Source organism: Lepus europaeus, chromosome 1 (assembly GCF_033115175.1).
Source record: "Lepus europaeus isolate LE1 chromosome 1, mLepTim1.pri, whole genome shotgun sequence".
NCBI lineage: Eukaryota > Metazoa > Chordata > Mammalia > Lagomorpha > Leporidae > Lepus > Lepus europaeus.
The window spans coordinates 75,083,402-75,099,125 of NC_084827.1; the positions used below are offsets into that span (position 1 = coordinate 75,083,402).

At 42.9% G+C, this 15,724-nt stretch overlaps 2 protein-coding genes across 7 annotated transcripts in view; one reads left to right on the forward strand and one right to left on the reverse strand.

Moving 5' to 3' along the window:
- The window catches only part of TMEM163 (transmembrane protein 163), a 464,757-nt gene that overhangs the window by 392,483 nt on the left and 56,550 nt on the right, over window positions 1–15,724 (reverse strand). The window lies entirely within an intron of this gene.
- The window catches only part of ACMSD (aminocarboxymuconate semialdehyde decarboxylase), a 65,259-nt gene that overhangs the window by 4,061 nt on the left and 45,474 nt on the right, over window positions 1–15,724 (forward strand). The window contains exon 2 of one of the 2 annotated variants that reach the window (XM_062185872.1): window positions 4,154–4,198. In XM_062185872.1, coding sequence (XP_062041856.1) covers window positions 4,154–4,198 — 45 coding nt within the window. Of the gene's footprint in view, window positions 1–4,153; window positions 4,199–13,695; window positions 13,835–15,724 lie in introns of those variants that run through there. The other variant, XM_062185864.1, reaches the window with a different exon arrangement.

A 15,724-nucleotide genomic window follows, 5' to 3' on the forward strand; every position in this document is an offset into this window, starting at 1 on the left:
TGACAGCATCCTTAAAAAAAAAAAAAAAAGAATCCACCTGTCCACCTGAGGTGGAAAGACAACAGATTTGGGGGCATTTGGTTAAATTCTTTCTGATGAGTCAGGATTCATATTTTCTGCTGTGGCCCAAGAGGCCAGGGAGGAAGAAGTTTCAGGTTGAGCTACAATGAAATCATTTACAGTAATGACGATGAAGATGAGGCTTTCCTTTTTCCTTCAACAAGACTTTATTGACCGCATTCCCTGTGCCCAGTGATAATGTCATGGGCCTGTGCATCTTAATCTTGATTCCAGGTTCCCACAGAGATAAGAATTCACAGCAGAGGAATAAACACAGTGCACAAGTGAAAGAAGCATTTAAGAGAGACAGAGAAAACTACACTCATGCATTAAGTGTGGACCAGCCTACACAGATATATACCCATCATGAGTGGGCCAGAGTTCCCCACGGTGGGGGAGAGGGGTGGCCAGAGAAGGACCCATACATATGGTCCTGAAGCCAAGAGCAGTCTTTTTTATGAGATAGGAAGTGGTGCTCTAATCAAATATACAACTTGGGTAGAGTTCAGACTACATAAGGCTTTGTAGGGGGGTTCACAGCACCTTCACGTGGAGCTTAACTTCCACATGGCCATCATGGTGTCTCTTCCTTCCTGGTCCTGGATAAGACAGGTATATCATGGGAAAGTGGGCACATGGATGGCCAGGAAAGCAGGTAGAGTTACAGTAAAGAGTTATGCAGAAATTGTGATAAAATATTCCAGCTCAACTATTCCTACCTGATCTTCCTGCCTAGTTTACGCATATCAATAGGGCTTTCAAAGATTCTTCTAATAAGGTAAAAAAAAATTCTAGCCTTTAATTTAAAAGTCAAATATTTACTTATTTTTTTAGCAATGATTGAATTGCCCTTGATCACTATAAGGTTTTAGGAGACAAAAACTCAGACAAAATTTGACTTAAAGAACCATTCTGAGGGAAGAGATGTCAGTTTCATCACCCATGAAGTGCATGCCACTCCGTCCATCTACCCTTACTCATAAATACCCATTTCAGAAATGTATTCCCTGAACTTTTAAAACTGGCTTTTATTCTTCATGCCCATGAATGCCTATGGGATGCTGGTCATTGTGAGTCAAACACATTCAGACTGTAAATGCCTCCTGGAAAATGCTGTGACCATCATCACTCCCAGAATCCTATATTTTAGACCCCAGGTATGGTTCAATCTAGGATGAGAGCTAGGGGACTATGTGAAGCCCAGACTCAGAGCAGAACAAAGTTGGCCTAAATAGATTGGGTCTCTGCTAGGAGCTCAAGACGTTACTTGAACACTATACTTTCCAAGAAAGTTGGGGAGAACACAAAGTGACAGAAAGCCTCTTCCTACAATGCTCTCCTTAGTGTCTGACTCCAGGGCACTCCACCCAGGAATAAGGCTCTCACTAATACTGCAGCCCCCACCCTATCACCCCCTGCCACCACATCAACCATCATTGCCACCACCACTGTCACCTTACTGTCCACCACAGCCATTATTACTACTGCCTCATCATCTTCATTGTCATTGCCATCATCACCTCCACCACCACCACTATTGTTAGCACTGAAGAAACCCTTTTTATAAGCCAGGCCCGGTGTCAAATGCTTTGTATGAATTTTCTCAGTTAATTACCTAAGTTAATTCATTTAAAACCCTAAGTCTCAGCCACTCCTGTTAGTCTCATGTTACACATAAAGAAACAATGACCTGGAGATGTTGTTACTCCAACAAAGTCAAGAGCTTGGAAGAAATTCGTTCCAAGGATCCCTCTGCTCTGCCTTTCTCTACTTCCCTGCTCTTCCCCAAATGGAATACCTCTCTAACCTGCTAACATATGGGCTAAGTTCTTTAGAGAATTTCGAAAAAGTAAGAAAGAAAGTGAGGAAAACCAGAGAGAAAGTAGGCAAGGAGGAAAGAAGGAAATAAAATCTGCTCTTCTAATTAAGAATCAAATTTCAATGACAAATTTCTGAGTCAAGAGGGTAAGTCTTAAGTTTGCTTTAAATTGTCACTGATCGATGTCATATTACACCCCTCCTGCAACATCTCTATGCAGCTTTTTCTCAGAGTAAGGAATGGAGAAAATACAAGCTTGAAGGGAAAGCAGTAGAAAGGTGGGGGCCCAAGCAAATGAGAAATTAGTGCAAGGAGAAGAAGCTGGGCCCTGGGCAAGTTTCCTTTGGCTGCTCAGCCTGCTAAACAGGGGCCACAAATATCCAAAAGGGAGGATGCAGGTGGATTTCCAGAGTTAATGATTATTTGGAACTAGAATTCAAGAACAGACCTTAACCCTGGGTATGTATATAAGACTGATAGAAAATTAGTCCAATAAGACTGATAGAAATTTTTAATCCAAACTTTAAGAAGTCTGTTGAGGCAGAGCCCAGTCACAGACACAGACACAAACACCCCATGCTGTACTGGAGTTCAGGCTCAGACCTTCCCACTCAGCCTGGAGCTGAAAAGGTTGCTAGGAAGAGGGATCCACCAAGATCCGATTCCCTTCAGACAACTTTCCTATATCAAGACATAAGACCCAACCATTGTCACTTGGTCTCATCGAACCACAAGGGATAAACTGAGCTGAGATCCAGCTTGCGTAGCTGATGGGTGAGAAGCTGTTGACCAGTTCTTTCATGTAGTTGTCACCTGCTTCCACACCTCTGCTTGCTTTATCACACTTTGACAGCAATGCTTTGGAGCACAGAAATCCTAAACACAGGAAGTCCCTCTCAAATCCAATCCCAGACTACCTTTGCAATCTCTGTCCCTAACACCACCCGACCCATTTCTATGAACTTTTCAAAAGTTGTATTTGTTTATCTGAGAGGCAGAGAAAGAGATGCAGAGAGAAAGATCTCCAGTCTTCTGGCTCACTCCCCAAATGTCCACAACAGCGGGGGATCTAGAACAAGGTTGAAGACAGGAGCTGAGAACTCAATCCAGTTCTCCCATGAGGGTGGCAGAACTACTTGAGGCATCACCACTGTCTTTTAAGGTATACATTAGCAGGAAACTAGAATGAGCAGCAGAGTTGGGTCTCAAACCCAGGTACTCTGATATGGGATGTGGGTACCCCAGCCAAATGCTGTCCCTCCACAAATTTTTTAAAGTACTCCTGTATAATGGAAACAAAAGTTTCATGAAGCTAATACTAATTACATGGTAGATATTCTATTCTGCTCTATCTATTCCATTCCATTCCTTTATTATCTTAGCTTGTATTTTCCAGGAAGCAGACCCTGAGACAAGGATTCAAGTGTACATAGTTTACTCTGGAGGTGACCCAGGAAACACTACATATGGGTGAAATGAGACAGAGGGGAAAAAAGGCAGCCAGTGCTGCCCAGAGGAGACTGTGTGTCTCACCTCTCAGCTCTCCTGTTTGAGCAGTGGAGTCCCTTGTATTCCATGTGTGTATATACAGACTCCCTCAGTCATCAGTGAATGGCTGCTTAGTGGGGAGACTGAGCGAAGACCAATTTTCTGGTACCTTGATCTGCTAGAAGGGCTTGATTGAAGCAGCCTCCAGGAGCAAAAGGGAGCTCTGTGCCCACCAAGGAAATGCAAGTCCTGGCATTTGGAGATGGGCTAGTGTGCACAGAAGTGTTAAGGGGAGGGAATACAACTGGGAACCTGACAGCATCCGCTACCCATACTACTTCCTGCTTTTAAAACATGTAAGTCCCCATCCAACAAGTCTATGTGATGGTTTGCTCACAGCTGGCACCCCGAAGTTGGAAGAGCAGTGTGCTTCCTGAAGAGCAGTCCTCCTGGCTGGTGTACTCCCAGCGCCTTATGAAAGGACTTGAGTTGACACATGACCAAATATTTGTTACTGTTATCTTCACTTGAAAATATCCAACTGCATTAGCAGAAAAGATAAAACTCATGTTTCTGAGATTCAGAATTTTCTTCTCAAAAAAATATACTTAAGAGAGGAAAGTTGACTGATTTCTGTATGAACACTAAGTGATACTTGGGTAGGGGGAAGACAGCAGGGTGATGCCTGAAAGGATGGGGCTCAGGACCCTGTGCTCTGAGGCTGCCCCTGACTGCTGCCCTCTCTTCTGTGTGCTCCAAGTCTGACTGTGCCTCTCTCCACTGCAGAGATTCGGCTACGGAGGCTGGGTGCAGCTCCACCACCACAGCAAGGTGAGTCCCTCTCCAAGTGGGAGCGGGAGTGGGGCCCGGGGCCCCCTGAGCCTTGAGCTACCTCACGGCAGGTGCTCCAGAGAACTCATCTCCTCTACCCTCATATTAACTTTGCAGTAGGCAAGAAGGTGGCAGGGGGATTTCCCAGAATTCTTAGAAAAAATGTGCATGCCTTCAAAGAGCAGCACCTAGAAAGGTGAATAGGAACTTGGGAATCCATTAAAAATTCTTTTTTTTTTTTTTGCACTGTAACCAATTTTATCCATTATTGCTCTGCTGCAAGGAAACTACCTGTTTTCTCCCCACAGGCTGTCATAGTATACTAAGGCTGCCCAAATACAAGGAAGAGGTAGCTGTGAGCACACGCTAGAGAAATTAAGCTCTGCAGATGAAGGGAAGGAGCCACTGTTATTAAAGGTTTAGTTTGATAAGCACTCAGCCATGGCTGGTTCCAGGCTTCCTCAAATTATGGTTCCTTGGAGTTGGTTCAGAAGTACCTGGAAACTTGGGGAAAATGTATATTCCTGGGCCCCCCCACACACACCTATCAAATCAGGAACTCTGGCGATGGGGCCAATAACCTGCATTAACAAGCCCCCACCGTTATTCTGATTCACACTCAAGTTTGAGAATCAAAGGCTCAACCATTCATTTGTTCACTCACTATTTTTATTGAAACTTGTTTTGTGCCAGGCCCATCAATCTAGACACTGGGAATGTGAACTAGACATATATACTTCCTACCCTCATGGTGCTCAAATTCTAGGCAAACACAAGTCAACATGATCCACTCATAGAATGGAAGTAAAAACATTGCTCAATAGTGAGTGATAGGCTGGCTATCCAGTGACCCAGGAAGCCCTTGGAGGATAAGAAGGCAAAGCCCAGAAAAGCATTCCTGGCTGAGGTAAAGCAGTGGCAAAGACCAAGTTCGAAAGAGGTGATTTATCCTAGAATGACATTCGGTGTAAATAACACTCTGACCTCAGAATCAACCCTTAAGGCTGATCTGGCTGAAAGGCCTGTGAGAACATTTCTGGCATGGAAAGCCAAGATTCTGTAGCAAAAAAAATATCGTACACAGAGGATCTCTGTGAGACCTCAGTGGAAAGAAAGGGTCTTTAAAAATCAAAGAAGGATATACTCTTCTCTGAAAGGAGGAGAGAACACCCATTTTGCTTATAGCCATGTCCAAATACCGATGGAGTCTATGGTCTCAAAAGGCTTCCATAGCCTTGGCAGCCCATGGCAAGAGCCTCAGGTGATCACTGACGTCATAAATAAGAGTGTTAATTGTTAAAGGAACAACAGAAGTCACTGTGCACTTACTCCTCATGTAGGACCTCCATCCCTAATGAGTTGTAATATGAGAACTGACTGCAAATTTTGTTCCCAAACTGTACTCTCTATGTTGTGCATGGGCATGGGTGCAAACTGTTGAAATCTGTGCTTAACATGGAGTTGGTCCTCTCCGCGGCGCAATAGGCTAATCCTCCGCCTGCGGCACCGGCACACCAGGTTCTAGTCCCGGTCGGGGCGCCGGATTCTGTCCCGGTTGCTCCTCTTCCAGGCCAGCTCTCTGCTGCGGCCCGGGAAAGGCAGTGGAGGATGGCCCAGGTCCTTGGGCCCTGCACCCACATGGGAGACCAGGAGAAGCACCTGGCTCCTGGCTTCGGATCAGCGTAGTGCGCCGGCCGCAGCGCGCCAGCCGCAGCGGCCATTGGAGGGTGAACCAACGGTAAAGGAAGATCTTTCTCTTTGTCTCTCTCTCTCACTGACTACTCTGCCTGTCAAAAAAAAAAAAAATCAAACTAAAAATGAACCATAATGAAGAAGGAGATGGGAGAGGGAGAGGGAGGTGGGATGGAAGTTGGGTAGGGGAGGGTGGGTATGGGGGAAAGAACCACTGTATTCCTAAAGTTGTATCTATGAAAAAATGCATTCATTAAATAAAAACTTTAAAAATAAATAAATAAATAGGCAGTACGTTATCACTATCTACAGTCATCCTACTGTGTAGTAGCAACATCTTTCTGCTATCTAATCATATCTTTGAACTTGTTTATCAGCCTTCTCCCACCCTTCCCTTCTCCTATTCTCCCCATCCTCTGGGAACCACCATTCTACCCTTAATTTTTCATTCTACAAACTTTTTCTAGATTCCACAGCAGTGAAATCATACAGTAACTTATCCTCCTGTGCTAGATTATTCTACTACACATAGTGACCTCCAGTTCCAGCCATGTTGTTACAAATAAGTAGATTTTATCTTTTTTTGTGGCTGAATGATATTCCATTGTGTATGGGTGCCAAATTTTCTTCATCTATTTATCAGTTGATTGATAGTTAGGCTATTTCCACTTATTGGTTATTGTGAATATTGAATGTTTGCAATGATAGATATGTTTAACATGACTTGATCATTAAACATTGTATACATTATTTCAAAACATCACCTGGTACCCCGTAAATATGTATAATTGCTTTGTACCAGATAAAATAAAATTAAAATGAGGTATTAAAAAAAAGAAAGAGTTGATTTGTTCAAGGAACAGAAGCAATGGGACTGAGAGACAGTCAAAGGAGATGGTAGGAAATGGGCTTGATCACACAGGGACTTGGGAGACATGCTAAGGAATCTGGGTTTTTTTTTTTTTTCTAAGCAATGCAAATTCTTTGGAAAGGTTTTAATGGCTTTAAAACAGCCCTTTGGTTGCTCCACACCAGAGCAAGGAGACAACCCAGTATTTAGAATTCGAAAATTCTATTTTCCTAGATTCCTTTGGTAAACAAACATTTGCTGCCCCTGTGACTGACTTAACTTAGAGATTCCTGTTACCTGAAAGGTCTTTCCAAAACATTTCTCTGATTTGCCCTATTTATTTATTCTCTACTTAACCTTTGGTTTTTCAATGCTCCTATAATGAAGTCAGGGATAGTTGTTTGCCATGGTAAAGACTTGCTCAGATTTGAAATATAGAATTTGCTTTTGGTTGAACATTCATAAAATTTAAGTAAGACAGCCCTTGGTTTATAGGACAATCTAGTAGGAACTACATGGGGTGTAGGTGGAATTACACCTTGATATCCAGAATACCTGAGAGCATTTTAAAAGCTTCAACCCTGGAGTATAGATATAGGGCTCATTTCAAATCCATAGGTCAGCAGCATGTAGAAACACTCGCTGAGTTTCCCAGGACCCTCTAAATTAATCTGTGGGAGCCCTGACCTCCAACATAACGGTACTCAGAGACATGGTCAGGCGATTAGGTTAAATGAGGTTCTGATGGTCCTCCCATGATGGATAAGAAGGCACACCAGAGATCTTGCCCTCTCTCCACTATGTGAGAACACAGCATGAAGACAGCCATCTGCAAGCCAGGAAGAGAGCCCTCTTCAGGAACTGAATCAGCAAGTGCTTTGATCTTGAACTTCACAGCCTTCAGAGCTCAGAGACAGAAATGTTGATGAAGCCACCCAACCTCTGGTGTTTTGTTATAGCAACCCAAGACTAAGATCCTCTGCTCTTAAGATGATTTTCTCCTCACTGGGTAGGCAGGCAGACACCCAAATGGACAAAGAACATATCTATAGCAGTAATTATGTGATGAATGAGCAAAAAAGACAAGAAATCAAAAGGGAATTCAGAGGAGGTGAGGTGCCCAAGGCAGGAAGCAGTGTTCAGAAAGGTAAAGAATGGTATCATGATAGAGCCAGTGACCATCTAGTCCAGAGTGTGCAAATATTGCTCATGGTAACAGTCAATATTGTTTCATGAAACTTTTATCTCCATTTGTATCTGTATAAATAGATATTTATATATAGATATCCTGGGTCACCTTGAAAAATGTATTTTTAATGTGTGATCACAGCCAAAATTGGCTAAAAGCCATTGATAGAATCCAGTGTCCTCGTATTATGTTCTTATTTCTAGGATTAATTTTTATTACATAAGTGATATTGAATAAATTCTCCTTTAATACTTTAAGCCATTAGAAATCAATGTATAATTTCCTTGATGAGCACTTCTCATCCTCAGAAGAAACTCCTATTAACAGTTTGATGGGTTTCTTCAGATCTTTTCCTGTAGTTACACTTCAATATGCATGAACATGTAGAAATGGCAGTATTATTTCACATGTTTAAGTACAGTTTTAGCTGTATTGGTGAGGTTCCAAACAGAGAACAAATGACATATTTAAATTAGAATGCTTTGAAAAGAGTTAAGGAAGACACTGTTTATAAAGGAGCAGGTATGTAAGGAAGTTACAGAGGCAGGCAGGGATTAGATCATGCAGAGTTTTATAGGTCAGGTTAAGGAGTTTGGATTTTTTCTTTGGGGTAATAGGTATCCATTCCAGAGTTTTAAGTGGGGTAGTGGCAAGACTTGAGTTGGGGAACAAAGTTTACTCTGATGGCATTGTGGCCACTGGATTGAAGAAAGACAACAGCAGAAACAGGAAGATCAGGCCGGAGGCTGAGCAGCTGTTTAACGAAAGGGGATGGGGACATGGACCAGGGCTAAGCAGTGGACAGACATGGACTACTGCAGGACATATTCTGAGATGGAATCAGTGGTATTAGGAAATGGATTAAATGGTAGTATAGCAGGCAGAGGGAAGTGAAATGACAATGTTGTCTCAGAGATAATGCAGGCAGCAAGAACAGAAGTGGTCAAGCCAGGAGGACAAGGAGGTCAGGCAGAGAGGTGAACAACAGGCTGAGAAAATCAGGTATGAGGTGGTTGTAGCAAGGTCTCCCTTTGGAACCTAGGAGTATGGGACATGGAGTGATGACTAAGTTTGCTTCCTGGTGACAGGGTCTAGGCCATTTCTGCCAACTCTGCACCTCAAGCCCAACCAGCAAGACAGCTGGCATGGTCTGGAGGAGTAGCCTAAATTCAAAAATATATTTCTGATAATCCATGCAGTGTCAAACATTTGAAACACCAGCCATATTTGAATTTATTTGGAAACAGCATGAGAACCAGAACTCAAGAATCAGAAGTTCCATAGATTATGGTCACTAGGACTCTCACTCAGAGTTGGAGATTAGCATGCAGGAGGTGGATCAGGAAGTGCTTTTGGTGTAGACACCAGGAGAAGGAAAGAGATGGAGGAAGGATACAACAGAAGGCAACTCAGTAGAGGCCTCAACTGAACCTACAAGGAGTTCTGAAGCTAATCTTCAAAACCCTCCCAAGTTTGTGGTGCAGGTTGGGGTAAGAAATATGGGAGAGGAGTCTCCACATCTCATGTCAATCAGTCATTAGAAGTGAACTCTTCCCTGAAAACAGAACAGGACCTTGAGGGAGGCAGCTCTCTTCAGCCAAGGCCATCCAATGGGGGCTGAGAGTTCTCTTCTGGCAATAGTCCCAGAAGCTGGGAAAATAGGCTCTTTATTCCTTTTTTTTTTTTTTTTTTCTTTTTGACAGGCAGAGTGGACAGTGAGAGAGAGAGACAGAGAGAGAAAGGTCTTCCTTTTGCCATTGGTTCACCCTCCAATGGCCGCCGCGGCCGGCGCGCTGCAACCGGTGCACCATGCTGATCCGAAGCCAGGAGCCAGGTGCTTCTTCTGGTCTTCCATGCGGGTGCAGGGCCCAAGGACCTGGGCCATCCTCCACTGCACTGCCGGGCCACAGCAGAGAGCTGGCCTGGAAGAGGGGCAACTGGTACAGAATCCGGCACCCCGACCGGGACTAGAACCCGGGGTGCCGGCGCCACAGGCAGAGGATTAGCCTACTGAGCCACAGTGCCGGCCGCTCTTTATTCCTAAAGGGGGATCTTGGTGGCCCACCACACCACTCACCAGAGAAGGGCCTTGTACATATTTATTCTAAGTCCTTATTTTATGGTGTTAGGATCTGAAATTCCAGAACAGTGAGTGGTTCACACACAGAATTCCAGACTGCTGACTCTCACAGTATCACACTTTCCACTATACTATGCTGTTGTTCTGGCCTGAAAAATAATAATGGTGTATTTTAAATGGATTTTATGGATAGTTATGAAGGCTTGGAGGAATTGTTTAACTTTAAAAACTTGGTTTTCTTTCAAGAGCTTGGGAAAAAATGAGACTGAGTTCTGGGTCACATAATTTAGAGCATTTTGCTCACATTACATGGTTTAAGATCTGGATTGGTATTGAAGTCAATGTTAGAAGAAAAAAAAAGTGACCTAATAACCTCCTATCTCCTCCCTGAGAAGGAGGTGCTGACCCCTGAGGCACATTTATGGCCTTGTATAAACACAGGATTCCTGAATGTAAAGAGGCATTAAGAATTGATTTTTCTCTATGGCTGTTCAAATCTCAAAATTCTAGCTAAAAAAAAAAAATGAGAACTGGGGCCCTATTATAAGGGCACAGCTGTTGGGTAGCAACTTTCATTCAGAAAGAATGATCATTGCTATCATTCAATGTTCTTACCATGGATCCAGGATGAAGGTTGTGGAGAGAGAAGTTTTTTTTTTTTTTTTTTTTTTATAGTCAATGGTAGATATTTATTGAATACCTACTATATGCTAGGGACCATTTTAGGAACTTGGAAATTCAACAGTGAATAAGGTAGACATAGTTCTCGAGAAATTGTTTTCTATATTTTGTGTGCAATTTGGGTAGTGACAGTGGGCATAAAGTTTTTACTCAAAGTTTTTACTCAATCTCTTTACAGGGAATTTAGATTCCAATCATTCTAGCAAATTACCATTCAAAGGCCCTCAAATAGCATCATTTAGTTTAATTATAGCTTGGGATACCACCCAAAGTGTAAACACATTTCTCTATATTATCTTTTGCTTTCAAAAATTTCTCCAATTATATTTTTTCTTTTTATTTATTTTTTATTTTTTATTTCATAAATGTGAATTTACAAAGTGCAACTTTTGATTTGTTGTGGCTTCCCCCCCCCAACCTCCCTCCTTCCCGTGCCCCCACCCCATCCCGCCCTTTATCGAGTTTCATTTTCAATAGAGAGAGAAGTTTAATGAGTCTAATTATCCTGCTGTATAATGAGGGCAAGCTGTGGCCAGGGAGTGCAGTGGAGGATGGCCCAAGTTCTTGGGCCCTGCACCCCATGGGAGACCAGGAGAAGCACCTGGCTCCTGCCATCGGAACAGCGCGGTGCGCCGGCCACAGCATGCCTACCGCGGCAGCCATTGGAGGGTGAACCAACGGCAAAAAGGAAGACCTTTCTCTCTGTCTCCCTCTACTGTCCACTCTGCCTGTCAAAAATAAAAAAAAAATTTAAAAAAAAAATTTAGGTATGATGGGAAGAATCACTATATTCTTGAAGTTGTATTTTTGAAACTTGTACTCACTAAACAAATGGTTTCTTTGGGGGGAAAAAAAGATTTATTTGAAAGGCAGAGTTATAGAGAGAAAGACAGGGAGAGCCAGAGAGAGATCTTCCCTCCACTGGTTTGCTCCACAAATGGCCACAAAGGCCAGAATTGGGCCAGACCAAAGCTAGGAGTCAGGAGCTTCATCTGAGTCTTGCATGTGAGTTCAGGGGCCCAAGTACTTGAGATGTCTTCCACTGCTTTCCTAGGTACATTAGCAGGGAGCTGGATCAGAAGTAGAGCATCCAGGACTTGAACCGGTCCCCATATGGGATGCCAGCACCACAGACGTTGGCTTTCCTTGCTATGCCACAGCGCTGTCCCCAAAGATCAAACTCTTTAGAAAATTATAGTAATTAACTTTTGTTGATAAGATGGACACCAACTGCCAAACTATCAGCCTGGTGGGGTAGGAATTGGATTCATGAACCTAGGTTCTTGCCTAAGTATCTGCTAAGTATCAACTAAGTATCTGGCCTTGGACAAGTCACTGCACATCATGGACTAACTGGTAAAATGCAAAAGCAGAACTAAATGATCCAATTCCACTTTAACATGCTCTGCTTTGTCTGAAGTAGAAACTTACTCAGACATCTCACAGAGAAACCCAATTTCCTCTCTTGCATTTGACTAATATGGTGAAATCCTGCCATCATTTATCGAGCATGCTGTCTGGTCAGATGACAAGTCCTTTACAAGCATTCTATTAATGAATTTTCTGTACCAGCAGGTGTTTTTAGTGGCAAACAATAGAATCCACTCTGGCTAATTAATTAGAAAAGCAACTCACTGAATTCCTGGGCCAGAGATCAAGTTCAGAGGCTGTGCTGATAGGAACAGTGTCCCCATCACACCCAGTGAGCTGCTCAACTGGAGATGTGAGTGTTACCACTTCTTGTCACATACTGGAGAGCAAGTGTCCTGTTACTCCTGAGATTGGAGATTGGAAGCTTTGCCAACACTGCCCCAGCCATCTCTGATCCCCTATCCTCAGATGGACTCTGCATCTCCCTGCTTCCTCACACTGTTCACTTCCAATCCAAAGTCACAGGTGGATGCCTGTGATTGGCAGTGCCCAGAGCACACGCCAATGTATCAGCTACAAGGGCAACTTGGAAAGCAAATTTTGGATTCTACCTTAGGAAGGCAAAATCATAATGTGAGCATTTCTTCATACGTAGGAAGTGTTCCAGGGATGTAGAGTGGTCACAAGCATGACACGTGTAGTGATCCACATTTTACAGACAGACAGATACATAAAGTAAAGAAAGCTTAAACTCCAATGGCCCACAACTTAACTAGATACACTGATTGTAAATAATTTAATGATTTTATTTATTTTTATTTATTTATTTTTGACAGGCAGAGTGGACAGTGAGAGAGAGAGAGACAGAGACAGAGACAGAGAGAAAGGTCTTCCTTTACTGTTGGTTAACCCTCCAATGGCCGCTGCAGCCGGCGCACTGTGCTGATCCGAAGCCAGGAGCCAGGTGCTTCTCCTGGTCTCCCGTGTGGGTGCAGGGCCCAAGCACTTGGGCCATCCTCCACTGCACTCCCAGGCCACAGCAGAGAGCTGGACTGGAAGAGGGGCAACCGGGACAGAATCCGGCACCCGGACCGGGACTAGAACCCGGTGTGCTGGCGCCGCAGGCGGAGGATTAGCCTATTGGGCCATGGCGCCGGCCAATAATTTAAGGATTTTTAAGCCCAGGTCTATCTGAATGCAGAGACCATGGTTTTTGGCACTCTGCTGTACTGGGTAGTTTATGGGGATTCAGCTTTCCTAGTAAGGAAGAAAACTAAAAATTCTGATTTGCAAATCAAAGTTTCCCAACTTTTTTCTCCCTTGCCATCACTCCTCTTCACTTCCTTCTTTACCAAATGGAAAGACATATGTTTCAATTTCTTATTTGTGTGATTAGTATCAGTCATGACTCTTGGTTGCAAACAACAGACATCAACAATGGTCAGTTTTAAGAAGAAAAGAAAATTTTCCTAAGTATTTTAGGCCCCTCAAGAACTACAAAATGTATGCTGATCAAGCTCATGCAACATGAAGAAACTTAGAGAAGACAAATGACTGATGCCACAGCCCAGGCCACAACACCAGAACAGCCTGGCTTGGAAGCTGCTGCCCCCAAATGGATTCTGGACACTGCCACCAGCACCACTGCCAATGGAAATTGCACACGTGCCCATGGCTGAAATCACTGGTGGAATAAGCCCAGCTATTTCCATCTTTTTGAAGCACTTGCTGTTGATTCAAAACCAAACCCTGACCAGCCAAACTTGGGGTGAGGTAGGCAAGCTCCAAAGCTTTGGCTTTGTTATTTTTGTTCAAGAATGCTTTGGCTATTTGAGGTCTTTTGAAGTTCCCTATGAATTTTAGAATTTTCTTTCTATTTCTGTGAAAAATGTCACTGGCATTTTGATATAGACTTCATTAATCTGTAGATTATCTTGGATAGTGTGAGCATTTGAACAATATTAATTCTTCTTAATCTATGAGCATATCTTTCCATTTGTGTTTTCTTCCATTTCTTTCATCAATGTTTTATAGGTTTTAGTGTACAGATCTTTCACATCTTTGATTAAATTCATTCCTAAATATTTTATTTGTTGATGCTTCTGTAAATTGGATTGTTTTCTGGATTTATTTTTTAGATAGTTTATTGTTAGCTTATAGAAATGTTACTGATATTTTAAAAAAGATTTATTTTATATATTTGAAAGGCAGAGTTAGAGAGAGAGAGAGACAGAGAGAGGGCCCTCCCAACTGCTGGTTTACTCCCCAAATGGCCACAATGGCTGAGACTTGGCCAAGCAGAAGCAAAGAGTCAGGAACTTTATCTGGGTCTCCTACAAGGGTGCTGGGGCCTAAGGACTTGATCCACTTTCCATTGCTTTCCTAGGTGAATTACCAGGGATCTGGATCAGAAGCAGAGCAGCTGAGTCTTGAACCAGCACCCATATGGGATGCTGGCACTGCAACTGGTGGCTTAACCTGCTGTGCCACAACACCGGCCCCAAAACACCAGTGTTTGCATGTTGATTTTGTAACCCGCAACTTTATCAAATTCAGTTCCAAAAGGTTTGGGTTTTTTGTGGAATCCTTTGGGTTTTGTAATATCACCTCATTTGCAGAGACAATTCAACATCTTCCTTTCTGATTTAGATACCTCTTATTTCTTTGTCTTACCTAACTGCTCTGGCTAGAACCTCCAATGCTATGTTCAATAGAAATGGCAAGAGTAGGCATCTTTGTTTTGGTTCTGAGCTTAGAAGAAAAGCTTTCAAATTTTCATCACTGAGTAAGATATGAGCTGCAACACAGTGTTGGATACATCCCTTCCTTTTAAAAAAAAAGATTTATTTATTTACTTATTTGAAAGTCAGAGTTACACAGAGAGAGGAGAGGCAGAGAGAGAGAGAGAAAGAAGTCTTCCATCTGATTGTTCACTCCCCAATTAGCCACAACAGCCAGAGCTGCGATGATCCGAAGCCAGGAGCCAGGAGCTTCTTCCGGGTCTCCCATGCAGTGGCAGGGGTCCAAGATCTTGGGCCATCTTTCAGTGCTTTCCCAGGCCATAGCAGAGAGCTGAATGGGAAGTGGAGCAGCCAGGATTCAAACTGGCTCTCATATGGGATGCCGGCACTGCAGGCGGGGGTTTTACCCACTATCCCATAAAGCCAGCTCCAGGTACATTCCTTCTATACCTAATTTATTAACAGGGTTTTTTTTAATTACAAAAGAATATTATAATGTATCTAATGCTTTTCATGCATCCATTGATATGATTATACAGGTTCCTGAGCTAATTTAAAATAAAACTACCATATGATCCAACAATTCCATTTATGGATATACATCTAAGCGAAATGATCAGTAGGCTGAAGAGACAGCTACACTCAATGTAGAATATTCACAATAGCCAAGACATGGAATTAATATAGGTAACCATCAAAAGATGAATGAATGAAGAAAATGTGGTGTATATACACAATGAAATACTACTCAGCCTTTTAAAAAATGGAAATCTACCATTTTCAATTATCTAGAAGCACATAAAGAACATTATGCTAAGTGAAATAAATCAGTCATAAGAAGATAAATACTGGGACCGGCGCTGTGGTACAGTGGGTAAAAGCCCTGGCCTGAAGCACCAGAATCCCATATGGGTGTTGGTTT